This window comes from Strix aluco, chromosome 10 (assembly GCF_031877795.1).
Source record: "Strix aluco isolate bStrAlu1 chromosome 10, bStrAlu1.hap1, whole genome shotgun sequence".
NCBI classification, from domain to species: Eukaryota; Metazoa; Chordata; class Aves; order Strigiformes; family Strigidae; genus Strix; species Strix aluco.
Window position 1 is genome coordinate 16,737,362 of NC_133940.1, and position 20,216 is coordinate 16,757,577.

At 49.7% G+C, this 20,216-nt stretch overlaps 1 protein-coding gene across 5 annotated transcripts; it reads left to right on the plus strand.

Annotated features, from left to right (window-relative positions):
• The first annotated feature begins 1,593 nt into the window (after positions 1 to 1,593).
• On the plus strand, positions 1,594 to 19,963 carry LOC141927963 (cell adhesion molecule CEACAM15-like). Of its 5 annotated transcripts, XM_074835449.1 has the most exons (12): positions 1,615 to 1,649; positions 7,811 to 7,941; positions 8,038 to 8,169; positions 9,489 to 9,830; positions 12,831 to 13,100; positions 13,315 to 13,431; positions 14,529 to 14,630; positions 15,439 to 15,561; positions 15,806 to 15,901; positions 16,272 to 16,364; positions 17,539 to 17,612; positions 18,533 to 19,963. In XM_074835449.1, exons 3-12 carry the CDS (start codon positions 8,136 to 8,138, stop codon positions 18,572 to 18,574), a joined length of 1,293 nt encoding a protein of 430 aa, XP_074691550.1. In that variant the 5' UTR covers positions 1,615 to 1,649; positions 7,811 to 7,941; positions 8,038 to 8,135; the 3' UTR covers positions 18,575 to 19,963. The 5 variants fall into 5 exon arrangements, with proteins under 5 accessions (XP_074691548.1, XP_074691552.1, XP_074691550.1 ...); XM_074835447.1 differs by lacking the exon at positions 7,811 to 7,941 and having other exon boundaries at positions 1,594 to 1,649; XM_074835448.1 differs by lacking the exons at positions 1,615 to 1,649; positions 7,811 to 7,941 and adding an exon at positions 3,669 to 5,557.
• Positions 19,964 to 20,216: the final 253 nt, after the last annotated feature.

The following is a 20,216-nucleotide window of genomic DNA, read 5'->3' on the forward strand; positions in this document are numbered from 1 at the left end:
AGCCCTTGTCAGCAAAGTCTCTGGCTTTTTTCTAATACCATTAAGCTTAAAAAAAAGTGAGTGATTTAATCTAAGCAGGGTAAACTAGACATGCTAGGTGTGTACGGTTGCTCAGGATCATGGCCAGATGGCTTTTCAATGCTGACAAGGATGCAGATTCCACAATCTCTCTGGGCAACCTGTGCTACCACTTGGTCAACCTCACAGGAAGGCAGTGTTTTCTTGTATTTAGATTGAATTTCCTTTTTAACGTGTGCTCATGATGGGCCTTCAGTGGGCACCACTGAAAAGTCTGGCTCCCTATTCATTACAGCTCCCTTTTAGATATTTATCCCCCTTGATGAGATGTCCCTGAGCCTCCTCTCCTCCAGCCTGACAGTCCCAGCTCTCCCAGCCTCTCCTTGGATGAGAGATGCTTCAGAACATGAATCATCTCTGTGGCTCATTGCTGGACTCTCTCCAGTAAGCCCATTTCTTCCTGCACTGAAGAGCCCAGAACTGGACACAGGACTCCAGATGGGGACTCACCAGTGCTGAGCAGAGGAGAAGGGTCACCCCGCCCTTGTACTGTGGTGATGCTCCTTCTAATGTAGCCCAGGGCACCACTGACCACCTTTGCTGCTTGAGTACGTTGCTGGCTCATGGTCAACAACATGGTGTCCACCAGGACCCACAGGCTCTGCAGAGCTGCTTCCCAGCCAGTCAGCCTCTACCTGTCCTGGTGCCTGGGGCTGTTCCTTCCCAGGGGAAGGATTTGGCATGTCCCCTTGTTGAACCGCACAAGGTCCCTCTCAGCCCATTTCTGCAGCCTGTCAAGTTACTCTGGATGGCAGCATGACCCTTGGGTGTACCAGCTGCTCCTTCCAGCTTTGTAGCATTGGCAAATTGGCTGAGGATGCACTCTGTCCTGTCATCCAGGTCATTAATGAAGATGTTAAATGGGACTGGCCCCACTACCAACCCCTGGGATGCACTGTTAGCGACAGCCCTCCAGGCCTGGCTGTTCATAGAGTGGTTTGGGTTGGAAGGGACCTTAAACATCATCTAGTTCCAACCCCCTGCCATGGGCAGGGACACCTTCCACTAGACCAGGTTGCTCAAAGCCCCGTCCAACCTGGCCTTGAACACTGCCAGGGAGGGACCATCCCTGGAATTGGGTTGGTTTCAGCCAGTTTTCAACCCACCCCACTGCCCACTTATCTGGCCCAGACTTGGTCAGCTTGTTTATGAGGATGCTATGAGTGACAGTGTCAAAAGACCAACTTGCCAAGTGCAATGGTGGTGGGTAGAAGGTGGCACTTAGTGAGGAGCCAGAGGTGCCAGGGTATAGGGACGGGCTGGAGATATTTCCTAGAGCTGCAATGTCTCTCGCCGAGTGGAAAGCTGAAGGTCCAGGTCCCTGCAGAAGTGGAAGCGATGGAGGCGGCTTTGGCTGCGCGGGTCCGAGGGACACTCAACCGCCTTCCCACGGAGTTACCCGCACCCACACCTGTTCTTTAAACACCCGCGGGGCCTGGACCGCCCCTTTACAGCGTGGGAAGCCGAGGCCCGCCCAGGCACCGCCCGCCCCCGGCCCGACCCGGCCCCCCTCCTGTCACATTCCGCTCGCCCGGGCCGAGCAGCAGCGGGACAGCGGCCCCGGGGCCACGGTGAGTGTCGTGGGGGGAACCCGAGGTTCCATGGCGGGAGCGGGGTCCGGCTCCGGGCTGCAGCCTCTGGGGCTGCTCTGTGGGGCGGGGAGGTGGGCATGGGGGATGGAGGGATGGGGACGGGACGAGGGTCCAGGGGCTGGAGTGATGGGAAGAGCGACTGGGGCGATGGGGCCGGGGACCTGGAGCGATGGGGATGGCTACTGGAGCAATGGGGATGGAGGGATGAAACAGGGGCCGGGGGGATCCCCCCCCACGCCGTGCTTCCCTGCAGGCGCTCTTCCCTGCCAGGAACTGGGCTCTGCTCCCCAGGCTCAGCTCTCCTCTTCTACTCAGCCCCAGAAATATTAAATAAATACTTCCAGGCAGCCAAGTAAGTCCTCACAGTGCTGTTTATAGAGCTCCCAAACAACCCGCCTCCCCCCCCATCCCTTCCCTGGTTATCTGAGCACATCCAGAGAGCTCTGCTCAAGCATCTGCAGCCTTGCCACCACCACGGTGCATCTGCTCCCTTTGTCCAGCCACCTGCTGAGCCCCGATCACCCACGCCACCGGCACCGTCAGAGCTGGCCACTCTGCTGGTAGCAGGCCGGTGGCTGGCTGAAGCCCCCTCGCACGTGGAGTAACTCGTCATGGCACTTGCAGTTGGGTTTGGTGGCCTTTTTTTTGCATGTGTGTTTTGGGCTACTCGGTCCCAGGACTCTTTGTCAAGTTTAATTTGTCTGTCCTGATGGCAGGGTGTGAAGTGCATTAGGCAAGGGCAGGGTGAAGTTACAGAAGTCTCTGAAGTAACTCATGATTCGTTTATGAGGAAAGGGGTTTCTTGGTTTATTTAGAGCTGCACTTAGGCATAAAGGTGCTTTTTTCTAGATTAGGTTACACCTGCTTCTTTTTTGGTTACTCTCATTTCTGATTTGAGCATGAACAAATCACAGTTTGCATCAGCCATAAAGAACCTTCACAATAATCCTGCTGTTTACAGGGGACTTGGGGGTTTAGCTGAAGGTATTTTTCCCTTCCATGCAAACCATTACTGCTGAGTACCATTTCACAATTTCTCTACCTGTCATCAGTTGTAGCTGTTTCCCATTGCCATTCTTTTTGCCATGCCTTAGCAGATGTGAGACTGAGAGCAGAGCTAGACGTTATTCAGTGGAGTTTCATATTTGCTAATGTGACATTTAATCTTTCAAAGCTGTGGGATGGCTTATAATAGGATCATTTGCATCTTTTTTTTTTATTATGTCAGGAAAGACCAAAGAGTCATTACAAGGGCTTCTATTATCTGTTAACCTAGGCCAGGGGAAATACATGCTTGTAATGACTCCTAATGTAAACTCATGTGTTACACCACGCTCGTTCAGGAGACGTGCCCCCAGGTAAATGTGGTGGTTGAGCAGTCCCATCCTGTGCAGGGCCAGCCAGCCCCCACAGCCCACGCTTACAGAACGCTTAGCCCGAGACCTCCCCCACTGTCCTTTTGTCAGGGGTTGGTAAAGACTTTCCTTTTTACCCATCACCTTTACTTTCCTAGCATGGCTGCACAGGTGCTGGCAAAATGATAATGCCAGAGCTAATGGCAAAATGATATTGCCAGAGCTAACGGCAAAATGCAGCACCTGCTCCTGTGCTGACTGCGTCACCCCGCATGCAGCTGACGCTGTCTTTGCCAGCACACCACGAGCCCCTTTGGCTCACCGCAGATGTTGGCAGCTGCCAACGTCTATGCTACATGCAAACCACCAGAGGAAGGAGGAGGAGGTGGTTGCAATACCGGCAAAGCAGTTCTTTGGCCCCTCTATCCCTAAGGGAGCCTCTTACCCCTCTCCAGCAGCAGGGAGGCCTCACTCACTGCCTTGCCTGCAGAAGGATGATAAATAGCAGCAGATCTCAAAGCTTGGAAGAGCTTTGTAGTGCTGGGGAGCTTCCCTTCCCCCAACACAGACAGTTTTTGTTTGGATATGTGGTGCCTTAGTGATATCATAGCTCCAGTTCACATAATGAGTCTTTTTTTGCAGCTGAAAAACAACTGACGCACATCCCATTCCTATAAGTCTGAATGAGAGGCTGAAGTGCTTTGGATGTGTTTCACAAGTACAATGTGCATGCTTTGTCATGAAGATCCTAAGATATTCCTTAAAAAGACCTCTTTGCAAAACTCCAGCAGGCTGCAGCGTGCTTCTGTTTCAGCTTTTCCATGTGGATTCTGTAAAAATGAAAGATAACACAGCATAACAACGATGCTAGAGGCCAAGGGGAAAACATGATAGCCTAACATATATTCATCTTCATGAGTCTGATTCCTCTCCCTATTCATGTAGGATTCTGTGAAAACTTCTGAAAATATCTGCCCCTTACCAAAAGTGTTGGTTCACATTTACAACTGCTGCTCAGACTGCAAATACTCAACTGTGCTAATGCCTTGTGTGAGACAAGAGGTTCTCTCCACAAGATAAAACAGCCTGCATGATCACAGGCAGATCAAACCCACCCTCTGCCTTGCATGGGCATCTCTTTACCCAAAGGCTCTTACCCATTTCCCCAGCCACGAATCTGAGGAGTCCTGGTCTGCTGGTGGAGGGAAGAAGGGAGGAGGAAGACAGATTAATTTTTCAAAAGAGCAGTAGGACTTTGAGCAGGAGGTGCAATACATGCCCTCCTTCCACGTACACCTTATTCTCCATCTCCTGTAGGCCTTATCCACTCTCTGTTGGCATGGGGAGACTGTTGTACCAGCTGCACTGGGTGGGAAGAAGGTCATTTTCACACCTATTTGGATTTGCTTGGATAAAGAAAATCCTCTGTCTCTAAAGAACATAAACACATTTTCCACAGCTCTTGTTCTTATAGCCTTAAAACATCCCTGTAAGCTATCAAAACATGGTTCTCATTTTCCTGTAAAAAAGCCACAAGCAGTTCTTGCCCAAACCTCAGAGAGCAAGAGGATACCAGCAAAAACGGTCAAAAAAGAGGCTAATTTTAGCACCACAACGCTCCCATCTCAAACCCTCCTCCAGGACCTCAAGCATTTTGCAAAGGGAAAGAAGACATAATCTCCTGCTTCTTTTCCACTTCTAATTAGACCTGTTGGTTAATGAGCAAATAAAAATACCAGTTGTGAGGAAATCCTACATGTTGTGGTTTGAGCACCATGTGGCCTTTCACTCACCCCTTCCCCGCCAGCGCTGGGAAGGAGAAAAATTAATCAGAAGGCTCAGGAACAGAGATAAGGACAGAGAGGGGTCGCTCACCCGTTAACGGTCACAGGCAAAAGACAGGCACATTAGGGGAAGGAAAAGAACATCACTTTAATTCAAAACACTAAGATAACAACACTTAACAGAGAGAATGGGACAGTGAGAAGCGTTACCATATCTTAAAAACACCTCCCCCCACCCCTCCCTTCTTCCCGCGCTCAGTTTTGCTCCCAATATTTCTACCTCCTCCCCCAGCAGCACAGGGGCAGGGGATGGGGGGTGCAGTCAGTCCAACGCTTCTTCCTCCAAGGTGAGGGGAGGCACTCTTCTTCGTTCATCCCCCTGCTCCACGTGGCATCCCTCTCACAGGAGACAGTCCTCCACAAACTCTCTCTGCCGTGAGTCCTCCCCCCGAGATGCTCCGGCGTGGGTCACCTCCATGTGTTGCAGTCCTCCCAGCAACGAACAGCAACAGCAGGGTCTGCTTCTTCCCACGGAGTCCCAGGGGTCCTCCACAGGCTGCAGGCGAATCTCTGCTCCTCCAGTGGCCTCCATGGGTGGCAGTGGGGTGGCCCTGCCGTCTCACCACAGGATACAGAGGGGCTCTTTACTCCAACGCACATCCCCCTTCCTCCTCCTTCCTTCCACTGACCTCAGTGTTCACACTGATTTGCGGAAACAGACTCTACAACTCAGAGAGTTATACAGCAGGTATGTTTATACAGCAGGTATGTTTACTCCGGCACCAGGGTACAAGGGGATTTCTCCACAAAGCTTGCACACCCCCAGCACATTTTACCAAAAACTTATAGAGTGTTGATATACATATTCATTGGATTACAGAATACAAATATACATATGCATCAGTAAGGCTGGGTTAGTTCTAGAGGCTGGTGTCAGCAGTTTATGTTATCTTTGCACCTGCGCCTTGCCTCCTGGGGGTCGTCTTCGGGGGTCTTTGGGAGGAAGGCTTGTAGTCTTTCTCACCTTGTACTTTTCCTCGGAGCATGCGCAGATTCTCTTAGCCAATTTCTTGAACAAGAAGAGTGGTTTCAGCCGGTTTACTCATTCTATCTTATCTAAAAGTACCAGTGTATCAATTTCTACCATCCATATATGAATATCTATTCATTACAAAGGCTAAACTAGTTAGAGCACATCTGCTTTCCAAGGACAAGAAACATTTTTGCCAAACATAGTAATTCTTGGTAAGTTTCCACAGAAAACTGCTTTGTTTTGATGAACACAGTAGCAGTAGCCTTTGGTGAGCTTCCACAGAACAGTCAGGGCAAGCAGGATTATTAAGCAATATTCAGAAATCATTATAAGTTGCTATAAGTAAATAAGTTGCAAAGTAGGTGATCATTTCCTTGTATCAGTAGCCCTCTCCTCCGCTAACAAAAACCCAGCACACTACAACAGAAGTTACAGGATTTTTCATGGTCTCCATGTACCCACTAACCTAGGAAGAGCACAAGGAGTTCATGCAAGACATGAAGACATTCAAATAACCAGCTTTCTACATGTTAACATGCTTTGCAACCTGCAGCAACCACTCTGTCCCAGATAATGTAGGTTTTCAGCTGCACAGAAGCTAAATCACCCTTAACTCAGGTGATTTTCCCCAGAACCTTATTTTCTGAATTCCTTTATCAAGGCAGAGATCAGGGACATGCAGTTGGCTCCTCTGGTGGTAGGGATGTCCTGGGCTGGAGGTCTCTGTTGCAGGGGTGAACATGACATACCCTCGCTGTCTTCTGTCCCTTCGGTTTTGGGGTTGGTTTTTTTTTTCTCTTCACCTTCTTGGGGACAGTGGGCTGGGCTGGGGAGACTGCTCGGCTGGGTTCAGGAGAGCATGCTGTGCACGTGGGCAGCTCCACGGTGGAAATAGCTTCCCTTTCAGATGCTGCTCTGCTGTTTACTGGTGTCTCCGGAGGAAAGCTGGATGCTGCCAGGAGGTAATGTCTCTCTGAAGGAAGCTCAGCCTTAAACACACCTCCTCACCTCTGATTCAGAAGTCAGTTCCTTAGCCACTATCAACCTCAGGCTGTTTCTAAAATAAACCAAGTCTCTAAAACAGACCATCTTGACCTCTTCTGGTCCCAGCTGAGACTCTGATCACAGGGCAGTGAAAATCCTTTCCCAAAAAGTGGTCTCACTGTCCACTTTCCCACTGTCCTCTGCCCTCATTCTTGCTCCCAAGCCTTGCAAAACCCAACAGTGAATGCAGTCCCTGTTGTCCAAGCACCAAATGTTTCCATCTGGCTCTGCAAACCAGCTCTGAGCACTAGTCCTGTTCAAATAATGCCCCATCACAAAGTGTGTTGGAGGCAGGCAGGTTGTTCTCCAGCTCTCTCATGCCCACTGATTGGTGCAGTGTGTGTTGCAGTCTCTGCAGTGAAGAAACTAAGGCAAAAGGTCTCTAAAAAAAGTTGGAGAAGTCCCAGAGAACAGCATCCAAAATGACCAAGAGCTTGCAAGGAGGAACTGAAAAGTCTGAGAGCCTTCAGATTGGAAAGGAGGGGATGGGATGGAGGTTTTCAAAGTTTTAAAGGTGATGCATAGGCAGTTGCAGAGCCCATAATCATGACACAGGACAAGACCTCGAGGAAGAGATGAAATGAGTTAAAACTGAGAAAAGAAAGTACCTGTGTAGGCGCTGGGGTGTGATCATGTGGCTCCTGCTACCCTGAGAGGCTGTGAATGTGGTTGCTAAATACAAATGGGCACTTTCATAGCCAGCAGATGCAGAAATAAATACTAAAGGGACAAGGCAGGGCTGTAGCTGCTAGCATCGTAAAGCTGCAGCACACAGGAAGGGTTGCAGAAAGCAGCCAGGCACTCTTGTCCCCCCCAAAAACTGCTGCGCCTATGTTGGTCTTGATGCTGTTGGATATCAGTGGTCTTTGTGTCTAGGAGATCTTTCTTTTTTTGATCACTATGGTGAACTGGTGCTGAACACAGATGTGGTCACGACGGTTTCCCTGAGCTGCACTGTTACGAGTGGTGTGGGCTCGGGCTGCTGTACAGCAACTCCCTGCTTCAAGCCTGTGCCACCTGCGGAGATGCCAGTGCTGTGGGGCCACATGGAGAAGGTCGGGGACTCCCCCGTTGCTGCTCTGGGCACCCTTCACCTTTCCCAACCCCTGTGTGGCAGGTGCCAATGGTGTTTTTCATGGTGTCCTTCACAGGCCCATCCATCATGCCTAGAGTAGCCATCCCAAGAGCACGTCGCTGCAGAAGGAGCTCATCCCTCATGCTGGTTTGAAAGAGCCTGAAGGGCTTTACCATGTCAACCTGGCTGCAGGTGGCCATCACAGGCTGTGAGTATGAAAAGGGACTCGTGGGGGGCTTGCATCGGCTGTGCACCTCCTTGGAGAGCACATGCTTGCAGCACTTCTGTGCTCTCCTTGCATCCCTGCTGTGGACTGCGGCAGTGCTGGTGAAGGTGTGCGCTCTGGGGAGCCATCCTGGCAGGCACCTCCTTCCTCCGTGCTGCAGCATCACTGTACCCGGGTACCACCACCACCACCTTTTGCGAGCAGCTCTCCTCCACTGCATGCCTAAGGATTGGTTCCCTGTGAGCCTCTTCTCTGCTCTCTGACCATGGTGTACCCTCTGGTACCCTTCCCTGAGCCTCTGAGCCTCCCCTCCACCATCTTTCCTCTTTGCTTAGATAAGCTTTCCTTTTGGTACCTGTTCCTGTAGCTTGTTCCCTCTTCAGCAGCCAGCATAACCTTTTAAACATGCTAAAAGTAGCTCCAGGGTGATGGTTCTGGCATATTTGGAGACTGGAGATATCAGACATGACTTTCTGCTTGCTAAGTCCTTTTACGCCATCAGTGCTAGGACGGGATTCTCACACCTGGGTTTTGTAGAGCCAAAGGTACATTTCCGGGTCTTACTTGCAGGCTGACCCTCACATTAGCTTCATTCTCCCCTGGGGAAACCATAAAACATTTTCAAGACAAAGGCTTTTATGTAAAGGACTGTATAGATTCCCTTTCATGTTAAAAGCAGCTCATCTACACGGCAGCTGCACCAGAGAGCAGTCGCATTACTCAGAGGTGCCAGGAAATGTGAATATGTGACAAATTAGCACCTTCCAGATGCGTAAGGTTGCTGGGTGTCTAAGTGGGAGCATTGGTTTTGCAGGGCTTAACCCCTCTTGAGAGGATGATGAGGCTGAATATGCCTGTAGGTTTTAACAGTGTTCAGAAAGGTCAGCTCTCAGACACTGGCAGCCAGGACTACATAGTCCCAGCAAGTGTGTTTCAGAGCTTGTTTTCCAAGCAATGCTCTTCCTTTCAGGTGCTGAGGGAGCAGCTCAAGATCCATGGGTGAAGCTGCACTGATTATGGTCCCTGTTAGCAACTTCTGATGTGCAGAAAACCCCCAAAAGCCCATCATTTTCATTCCAAAGGGCAAGGAATTGTCTTAACCAGCTAAGAAGCATTTCTATAACACACTAACAAAAATGTATGGTTTTTATCTTGACAAATCAGACACGTGGCATGACATGCTTCAAGAAGTCAGTTGGTAACTTGTACCAAAAAAAATTAAAAATAGAATGTACAAGCAGATTAAATTGCTCTTGCTTTAAAACTAACTCATTCTGCTCTGGCATCTCCCCTATTTCCAGACCTGTTGCTGGTTTTGCAGGGGTCTTCTACAGTGGTGGAAATCACAGAAAGAAGAGTTGCAGCTGAAGGATCCTCTGTACTGATGCATGCACCAGCTATCAAGAACGTAAACTTCACCGAGTGGGAATACATAAGAAACACCACCCCTGAATTCATCCTGCAGTACTATGCAGATGACCAGGCTCTAACCATTTACTCAGCTTACAAAGGCAGAGTTATTTTCTATCCAGAGAATGGCTCAATCCTCCTGCAGAGTTTGCAAGAGACAGACAGCGGCATCTATAAAGCAACAGTTGATCTGATGCAAGATAAAGCTAGGACAACGCTCCTTGAAGTTATCAGTAAGTCAAATGTGTTGAGAGGCTGGTCTTCTCAAAGATTGGCCTGTCAGTGCAGCAGACAGGCCCACAAGATGGCAACCAGAATAGTCATAGAATTGTAGAATATCTTGAGTTGGAAGGGACCCATAAGGATCATCAAGTCCAGCTCCCTGCTCCTTGCAGGACTACCTAACCCTAAACCATATGACTGAGAGCGTCATCCAGATGCTCCTTGAACTCTGACAGGCTTGGTGCCACAACCACTTCCCTGGGGAGCCTGTTCCAGGGGCCGACCACCCTCTCAGTGAAGAACCTTTTCCTAATGTCCAACGTGAACTTCCCCTGATGTAGCTTCATTCCATTTCCTTGTGTCCTATCGCTGGTCACCAGAGAGATCAACACCTCCCCCTCCTCTGCCCTCTCTTGAGGAAGTTGTAGACTGTGATAAGCTCACCCCTCCGTGGTAAGGTCACCCCTCAGCCTTCTCTTCTCCAAGCTGAACAAGCCAAGTGACCTCATCCATTCCTTGTAAATGTTTTCCTCAAGGCCTTTCACCATCTTGGTTACCCTCCTCTGGACACAGTCATAATAGTTTGATGTCCTTCTTGTACTGAAGAGCCCAAAACTGCACCCAGTACTGGAGGTGAGGCCGCACCAGTGCCGTGCAGAGTGGGACAGTCCCCTCCCTTGACCAACTAGCTATGCTGTGCGTGATGCACCCCAGGACACGGTTCACCCTTTTGGCTGCCAGGGCACACTGTTGACTCATTCAACTTGCCATCAACCCAACCCCCCAGATCTCTTTCCGTGGGGCTGCTCTCCAGCCTCTTGTCCCCCAGTTTGTATATATAACCAGGATTACCCTGTGCCATGTGGAGAATCTGGCACTTGCTCTTGTTGAATTTCATATGGTTGGTGGTTCCCCAGCTCTCTAGTCAATCCAGATCTCTCTGTAAGGCCTCTCCACCCTTGAGGGAGTCTACAGCTTCTCCTAGTTTAGTATCATCAGCAAAATTACTTAATCTACATTCAACTCCTGCATCCAAATCATTCATAAAAACATTCAAAAGCATTGGCCCTGAAATTGAGCCCTGGGACCCCACTGGTGACTGGCCACCAGCCTGATGTCACCCCATTTACTATAACTCTTTCAGCCCAACCTGTCAGCCAATTGCTCGCCCAATGTATTATGGACTTGTCTAGCTGTGTGCTGTGACATGCATCACAGAAGAATGCTGTGAGACATAGTATCAAAAGCTTTGCTAAAACAAATAAAAAAACCAACACATTTACTGACTTCTCTTGGTCAACTAGACAGGTGACCTTGTCATAAAAGGAAATTAAGTTAGTTAAGCAGGACTTTCCCCTCGTGAACCTGTGCTGGCTGTGACCAATGACTGCGTTGTCTCTCAAGTGTTTTTAAGCAACTCCCACAATAACCTTCTCCATAATTTTACCAGGCACTGAGTGAGACTGATAGGCCTGTAATCACCAGGGTCTTCCTTCTTACCCTTCTTGAAAAATGGGACATTTTCCAGCTTCCAGTTGACTGGGATCTCTCCAGATTCCCAAGACCATTGAAAAATAATGGAGAGAGGTCCCACAATAACATCAGCCAGCTCTTTCAGTACCCTGGGATGAATCCCATCGGGCTTATGTGCATCCAGATGGAGCAGCAAGTCTCAAACTAGAGGAATTCTGGTTTCATCACTACCTTGAAAGACACAGACTGGAGACCCTAAAAGAGTTGCTAGGAAATGCCAGAGGGTTTTTTGGAACTGAGTCTGGCTGTGGGTTGAGTTCCTGGTTGGGTCATCAGGCTGCATGGTGCCTTCATCCTGGAGTGATAGAAATGGGATGCCTTCTGCCTTAACTTTTATCTAGTTGTTTTGTCATGAACAGCCACTCACAGGAAGTGTATGGCATAAAATTCCCTCAAGAGAAGGGATTTCTGCTCACATTTGATGACCAAAACAAACGCCATGGTAATGATTTGAGGAACTCAGGAGCTGCAGGTTGTGGCTGGTCCCTTGGAGCTGGGACCAGAAGATCCTTCGTAGCAATTCCAGGATAAGCTGCTGCCTCACCAGTTGCCTTACTAACCCCTTCAGGATCAGATCCTGAGATCCTTGGGTTTATGGATGCTTTTCACAGGAGGGTGGGTCTGCCGGGAAGATGTGGCTCCCTGCAGGAATTCGCCCTGCATAGCTTCAGGCCTTGCAGGCTCTCTTCCTTCACACCAACATTGCCTTTCTCTGTCTCTGAACTTCCCTGAAAAATAAACAGGTTTTGAACTGCCCTTTCCTAGAGCTCAGCATCACTACATGAGCATACTGCATGTAGGACATCCAGGAATGAAGGACTTCAGGAGCATGTGGTTGCTGTCAAGTGGAAGCCCAGACATAGTTAAGTGCAACCCTGACAGGCGCAGGGACAGAGTCAGCCCTCCTTTTGCACGTGGCAGGGGTCTCCAGCATGTGAGACTTGTTTCTCTGTGCTTTGGCCCATGTGGAGTTGGACCAATTTAAATGTAGGCAGCAGCAGAGTCCCACATTCCTGCTCTTTGGCTGAACTTCATGACTTCTTTGACTCCTCCCATACCTCCCTCACCACTGCAGTGTGGGAAAAGGCCTCTCCTCTTGGGACACCCCATGGCAGACAGTGTCTGGAAAGCCCCTGTCATCACTTCCCAGTGTAATTCCAACTCACAGCCCTTTTGGGTCAGTATCTCTGAGCCCAGGGTGCCATGCCTGATCTCCAAGAGTTGGTGGTGTCCATCCTAGGGGTGGCACGGTGGCAGAGATGGGGCCGTCTGCTTTCTGCTTTGAACTTGGTGGATGTTGCCCTCCTCCTGCAGTATCTTCTTTCTCTCCAAACCAACCTGGCATGTAAATCAGAGGGGAAGGACCTGCTTTCTCCCCAAGGGGCTCGGTATTCTTCCATGCCAGCCAGTTTTCAGGTCCAAAGCAAGGCAGTACTCATGCTCCTGGGAGTGCTACCACACTGCTCTCTGCTTTTCAGAGCCTGTGCCCCAGCCTGAGCTCCAGTGCAGTTCAAACCTGGCAGGCTCGCCCATTGAGCTGGTCTGCGTGGTGCCAGAGGGAACAGTGGCTTCCATTTCCTGGAAGAAGGAGAAACATCCCCTTCCCCCCGAAAAGTGCTATCTGCTCTCTGAAAACATCACCGTGCTGCAGATAAGGAACGGAGATAAGTCGGACTGCGGATCCTACTCCTGCAACGTCAGCAATGTGATAAGCTGGAAGGAGGCAGCTCTGAACCTGACAGTGACAGGTGAGCCTCCCCTGGCCGTGGTGGATCTGGCAGTTTGTCATCATGTCACAGGTCCGCCCCGCAGGGTGCAACGGTCTGTCGTGGGCTTTCCTGAGCAAGAAAGACCCAGGACTCATCCCTCGGGTTTTCCAGCATGTTGCGATTTCCTGGGATTGCCGCTCTGTGTTTTGGGGTCGTCCCCAGCACGGGGTTTCCCTCATGCCCTGTCTTGCAGGTCTCACGCCTCCTCTATACCACGCGCAGAGGCTGGCCGGTGTTGCACTGATGTTTGTTGCCGTCTCCGCCACCAGCTTCATGATCCTGTTCTGTCAGCTGAGGGATCACAGGTTCAGTGAGTGCCAAGACTGCACCCCAGTCCCCCAAACTAAACCCTTTTCTCCCTACCGTGGACAGGGCAGATGTCAGAAAGCCTCAGCCAAGCTCCTTCTCCCCTCTCGTTCTAATTCACTTCGGTAGTGGGAGGAAATGTGCTCAGCTTGCACATTTCTTCTTATGCCTCTGTAGCTTGCACAGAAAATAAAACTCCCTAGAAGTAGCTAATCCCAACTGGTTTTGTGAGAGATGGAGCCAAAAATATCACAGTACCAAGCATCTGAGTAATTTCTCTCCCATTCCTCAGGCATCCCTGGGAAGAAATAAAAGTGCAGGACATGCAGGCTGCATGGGAAGAGCCTTCCTGCCTGGAGCTGGCCAAAGATCATGTCTCATGGGTTTTGGTGACCAAGCACACTGGTGTTTGGGTCATGACATTGGATCCATACCCAAGGAGTGTACAGGTTAATGTGGGTGCTTCAGTAGCAACATATATATTAACAGAAAACAAACCCAAAGACTTAGCCAACAGCAAGTCCTCCCACACAGTCTGTAATCTGCTAGTGCATTCTACCCACCACAAATAATTCCCAGAATAACAGAGACCACCTGGAGAGCAGAGGTGAAGCCCTACAGCTGTCGGGAAAGTTCTCCCACATGTATTTGTCTCTCAGCATTAACACTGGGGACATGTGCAGGTTGTGGCGTTAGGTCTTGCCTAGGTCTCCCCTGAGGAGTGCTCCATGCCTGGTGCTTGTGGCAAGAGCTTGTGCCATGTGGGCTTTCCCCCATGACATGGGTCTCCAGAGGAAATCCAGCACTAGTCAGGTCATTATAGGAGACAAAATCTCAGGCAGAAGTGTTATAAAGTGTCTCATTAGGTGGAACTGGTGTCTGGTTCAGCGTGGAACAACCCCAAATCTGGCTGCTTTCTCCTGGTTCCTCCTGAAGTCAAAAAAAAAGCCCTTGAAAGTTCATCAGGTTTTCTCTTCAGGGTTTCTAAACCTCAGGGATTCAATTCTTTACAAAGAAAACCTGTTCTTGTTGTTATCTTTCATTTGGAGGCTGCACCCATCCTTTTTATGTGGTACTGAGTACATTTGCTGTTTTTCTCAGGAAAGGAAGAATGGAAACATATGATTCTGGTCACCTACATATTGCTGTGTATCTCCTCTCTCCTCCTGCTTGCCACATCCATCATCTGGATGCTGGAAGAAGGTAGGATTCATTTAACCTCATTTGTTCTTGATTGCTTCAGTGTCTCATCTTTCTTCTTCCTCCAGGTCTTTACAGTAGCATGTTTGATGTAGCAGTACTTGATTTGGAGAAATGGAAGTTAGACTTCACTGCTCTGTAGCCTGCAAGTCCCTCTTTATCTGCTCTTTTGAAACCAAAGGGCTAAATTTGTCCCTGTGCACTCTTCAGGTACCACTACCCTTCTCCAGGACTTCTCAAAAATTAAAAACTGGTCAGAAACCACTCCCACCAGACCTTAAGGAACCATGGGCAGCGAACACAAAGTTCAGCTGTTCTAAAACTGCTTTGTAGCCAGTTCTTCCATGTCCCAGGCTGAGGCTACCTATTTGTCATGCCATGGGTGCTCATTTGCTATGTGCTGAGCTGCAAGCAGACATTAAGGCAAACAAGCCCAAAGAAACAGCCCTCTGAAACATGCAGGTTTTCTCCCATTCTCTGTTGAAAGAAGGGTGCTGCCTATGTGTACATTTATAATAAATATTGCTTGCTACCAACTTCCAGAATAAAAACCACCCTCAGCTGTAAGATACAGTCCCCTGGCCAGCAGCACCAAGCCAGCCCCATCCCCAGGCCCTGGGGACCCTTCTTGGCTGCAGCCTGCAGCCCTGCTCCTGCTGCACAGCCCTGTTGCAGAGGGTGACAGATCCTGCACTCCCAGACGCAGCACTTGGGTGCAGAGTCACCACAAGCCAACTTCTCTTGCCTTGTTCTCAGTCCACTGTTTTCACCAGTTTCCATCTCACCTTCTGGTTTACTTCTCCTCCCACAGGTGTTTCTGTTGACTTCGCCTTCCTTGGGATCTTCTTCTTTATTTCAGTAATACAAACTGCCTGGAGAGCAGCAGCAGTGGTGTGGAGACCAGCAGCTCTTAGCTGCTTCAAAATCAAAATGTGTAAGTAAGTTGCTGTTTATGTTCTAAACCTCTGCTGGAAAAGGCCTGATAAAAGCCCAGGAGTAAACTCTTTAGGTTTTCACTCCCAGGAGGGAGTGGAAGCTCGGCATGCTGCTGTGGTGCACGTCTAGAGCCATTTCCAATGCCTTGCTTGCTCTCCCACCAAAGTCCAGCTACTCCACATGCCAGCCTGCACTCCTTACACACTTTCCTCTCATCTGGGAGCAATTTTTCCCTCTCCCAGGGTGCGGTGTCATCTGGAACTCTACAGCCCCCACAACACTGATCGTCAACTTTTTGTTCACCATCGTCTTGCTCTGCAATATCCGGCAGCTCCATGGTAAGGGATGTCCTGGGTTTGCACCATTCATGCCCTTGCTTGCCTTTCTTCTGGGGAGCAGTAGCGTATCTGGTAGGGGTTGGCTTCACACAGGTCAGCAAGAGTCCTTAGGTGGCTTTGCATGGTTGGTCCTAGAAGAATCTGTGTTGTAGTTGATGTAGTCGTGGCAGCTTCGCGCTGAGCGGGGAGGTTGTAGCTCTTAAGTAGCAAAGCAAGGTTCATCCTGCTGGCTCCATGATTTGAAACACAGGCATCCCCCATCTCCATGGCTTAGGAATTCCCTGGATTAAATTCATGGCACCTAAATGTTCAAAGGGGGGTGTTGGCCAGAGGAGCAACTGCTGACAACTTCTCCCTTTCTCTTCGGCAGAACGAGGCTGCTCAGAGGCTGTTGATCTAATAAGCACATGTGTCTTCACTGCTGTAGCAGCCTTTATAACACTGCTGCTCCTCCTCCTATGGTGTAAGTAGCCCTGCAGTTTCCTTCCCAGAACCATAATGAGCTGCTCAGCCACTGAGAGCCCCCAAGTTCAGCCCTCACACCGTCCTCTGGCAGCAGGTATGAGGAAAGATGCTTTCAGTTAGATAAAAGCCAGACTTTTAAAGAGCAGGACTGTCCAAATCAGCTGAGGACCCAACTCTGATGTCTGACCTTTTAGGAAAGCCACAGTAGGCACTGGTCCCTGCCTGCAGTCCTCGCCAGCCCCTCTGCTTTGTCCACGGATGCTCAAGGAAAGTGAGTTTTTCCTCCATAATGTCCTACCGTGGTCTTCCCTAATGATAGCCATACCCTGGTCAAAAAAAAACTCAGCTATGGCAAACTTTGGGAGAAAAACCTATCTGATAAACAGGCAAAAATAGGTCTGGGAACATCTTATGACCCAGGAGAGCAGCTGACCAGTCATCCCCGTGAAGTTGGGCTTGCAGATCGAGGGCAAGTAATTCCATTTTCCATCCTGCCAACTCTGGGATCGGAGGGAAGAGATCAGGGATGTGATTTCTACATGTCTACAATGGTTTTTCCAGCTTCTCCTTTTAAAGTTCCTTGTTTCTGTGGTCTTGTCATGTGAATCCCCTCATTGCCATGATTAGCAATTGTATCTGGCCTCCCTCTGCACAGGCTCTGTGGTGGCCTGGTCTCAAGGACCAGCTGGCCATCCCAGCAGGCTTCCCAGAAATGCTGGCTCAGCCTTCGGGATCACATGTAGCATCTCAGGGAACTGGTAAAAAGGAGGGTCAGTAGCATATTGAGGAGAGGATGCCCTCCAGGAGAGGATTGAAAGGGGACTCTCATGCTTTCCCAGAGTGCACAGAGCATTTCCAAGTCTGAAATATATGAAATATTGCACTGAGTCCATACAGCCAAAGGGAGGCAGGTTAGAGCTGTGAGGCCTTGCAGCAAGGTGAGTGTTGTAGGCAGAAGTCCACACTCCACGCTGCCTTCTTGCTTTGATGCCCCAAAATGGGGCTTTCCTGGGTTTGGAAACAGAGAGGCTTTGCCCAGTGAAAGGCTCCCATCTTCAGTGCTCTCTGCAGCCAGCTTTTCTTCACCTGTCCTGTGAAATGCAGGGTGCAGCCCAAATTGCCGGGGTGTTGTTGGAAACCCAAGAGTTACTTGATCTTTCCTTTATTTCCAGGTTACGGGAATAAGCGGAGGGAGAAGATGAAAAACCAGCACGCCACCCAGAGCACACAAGTCATGGCCACCTCGGTAACTCACTGCCATTAGCTGGTTCCCCGTAACTGCAAATCCTTGTTATTTAATGATGACTATTTAATTCATAATGACTATTTAATTCATAATAACAAGAAAGCATCTGCCTGCCCTCCTGCAGAATGCTATGGGCTTTCTCCTCACCCTGGGGTGGACACAGTGAGCCTGCCAGTGGCTGGTGCTGTAGTTCAGCTTGGTCCCACAGGACTCCTGGGGTCAGTGCCATGTTGTGGGGAGCTTTCCTGGGTTTGGGGATGTGGTGGACGATGCCCCGAGCACCGCTGTGCCAGCACTACAGGGGCATGCTCAGCTGCCCAGAGAAACATCTCGGTGTCCTGAGTATACCAGTTCTCAGGGCTGCTGCAGTTTGATTTGTGTAAAAACATGCTCTTCTACCACACCTAACCCAAAACAGCTACAAATAAGACACAGAGGAAAACCACAGGTCCTTTACCACAACATCAACCTTAAACACAGACAGCTCCTGTATTCACTTCACTCTCTCCCTCCTCCGCCCCACTCTGCCTCAGAGAAACCTCCCTCCCTCCCACACCAGCACCACCTTCCTCTCCTGCCTCCTTATTTCAGAGGTGCCAGAAGGATTTGAGGATCAGGGGAGCCCTCCCACAGCTAAGCTTGATGTCAGCACGGGGGCTGATGCTGCACTCCTGCATTTCAGATGGTGCAGATTTACTGCCTGCCCCCAGACTAGTCTCTGGGGGTGATTTGAGAGATTGGGATGTTTAAGATGAGTGCAACGGCACTGTGTGCCGGGGGGGTGCTCATCCCAGGGCTGGGACAACCTGTGCCCCCCCCCCCCAGCAGCACAGCTTGCTGTGGGATGCTTCACAGTGTGGCTGAAGAGCTCCCAGTCCCTTTTGTGCCACCAAAGAACACAATCCCTGTGGTTTTGGCAGGTGATGGAAGAAATCCGAGGACAGAGACAGGAAGAGGAGTAAATGGTGGTCCCTCTGCCAGCCAGGAAGCTGTGCTCACGCAGAGCTGGGGAAGAGCTCCCAGGAGCTGTGAAGCTGCTGTCGGCCAAAACAAGGAATCCATAAGCTCTGCCGCTAGCCTAGCACTAGTGAGGCAATGGTTTTGGCCAAAATCTTGCCACCCAAGTCTCCAAGCAATAGCTCCAGGTGACAAATGATACTCCCTCCACCCCACTTGCCCTGCCCTCTATTCATAAAACCCAGGCTAAGAGAAAATAAGAGCCATTGCTCTAATGCTGGTCATCACCCAAGCAGGGGCAGCTCTTCCATAAGCCTGAAATTGTATCAGACTCCAAGCTGAAGGTTAACCATCCTCACTAACACTGTCACACCACATGCCTTCTTCTTTAGAATGTTAGTCAAAAAAAAACACCAACCCAAAAAGACATGTAAACCTCAATCAAGGGAAAAAGCTGATGCTCTGAAGTTGTTCAAGGAATTTGATTGAGTTGTCTCAACCGGAATGTATTCCTGCTATTAATTAGTGTAAACAACTGCAGAAGAGCAGATTGACGCTTTAGCTGCTGGCCCAATCACTATTTGTTCCAGTTTAAACTGGACGCATACCACGCTGCCCAAGCACTGCCGAGACGTGCTGCTGCCAGAGCTGCCCTGCCCATGCTTTTGCTTCCAAAGCTTCAAGCTGACTCTAATTTGTTTTCAGCAGAGTTCTGTTGGACTCTGCCCACATGCAGATTTCGGTGTCACCACCCAGATGTGGTGCTGCTTTCTGTGCTGCTTCCTCTTGCCTTTATAAGTCCCTTTTTAAGGTGCAGTGAGTCAGGCTGGTGGTTCTCAGGGGTGGCAGAGCTGTGGTCATACCTGCCCCTCTAGCTTGCCTTCCCTCAATTTTACAAGGCAAATGTCCCCGTGTTGCATCACCTTCCTCAGAAAAGCCAGCCCAAGTCCTTGAAATTCTGTCCTATGCCTGCTCCTGTCCTTCCTTGTCTGCTGCCAGCTCCTTTGACCCCACACTCCCAACCTTGGAAAGGATGCCTTGCCTTTGGGAAGGATGACCAGGAAAGACATCCTGTACCTTTGGGGTGGGATTTTTTTTTAATATATTTTAAAGCATCCCTGAAATAGATTGGCCTGAACTGATTTCCCTTCCACAGGACCCTTAACCAGCCTTGCATTCATACCATGGCCTTCAGCAGTTTCCTCTGCAGGTTGTAACATTTTAGGTGAAGCTGGAGTAAGTTCTGCCAAGGTCCTTTTTTTTGTCCCCCTTGGACAGGATGTCAGTTCTAAAACATGTTCATCCATAAAAGAAAGCAAGGGGAAAAAATACCTTATGTTACTTTTTTCTTCGTTTTGTTATAGCTGCTCCAATAAATGTATTTCACCTGGATACTTCTGTGTGTATCCCCATCTTGCTTCCTCAAGCAGAAGACAATTCCATCCTATTCCCAGTCCCGCTCATGGGCTGGTTCCTGCCCCAGTTTCACTGTTCAGGTGTGAGTTTAGGGCTTTGCTGCCATTTCCACAGCTGCCTCTCCCCTTGGCTTCCCAGCTGGGTGCTGGTTTACATCGGTGAAAGGGGAATGCTGTTTTGGGAAGAAGCCCTTTTCTCCCTCTGTGTTGGACCTGCTTTTTTCTGGCTGCT

Excerpts from the sequence above, each read along its gene's own strand:
- LOC141927963 (XM_074835447.1), top strand. The coding sequence starts at position 8,136 with ATGTCAACCTGGCTGCAGGTGGCCATCACAGGCT. Across the intron at positions 9,831-12,830 it reads AACGCTCCTTGAAGTTATCA|AGCCTGTGCCCCAGCCTGAG; the intron begins GTAAGTCAAATG and ends TCTGCTTTTCAG. Across the intron at positions 15,562-15,805 it reads CTGCTTCAAAATCAAAATGT|GGTGCGGTGTCATCTGGAAC; the intron begins GTAAGTAAGTTG and ends TCCCTCTCCCAG.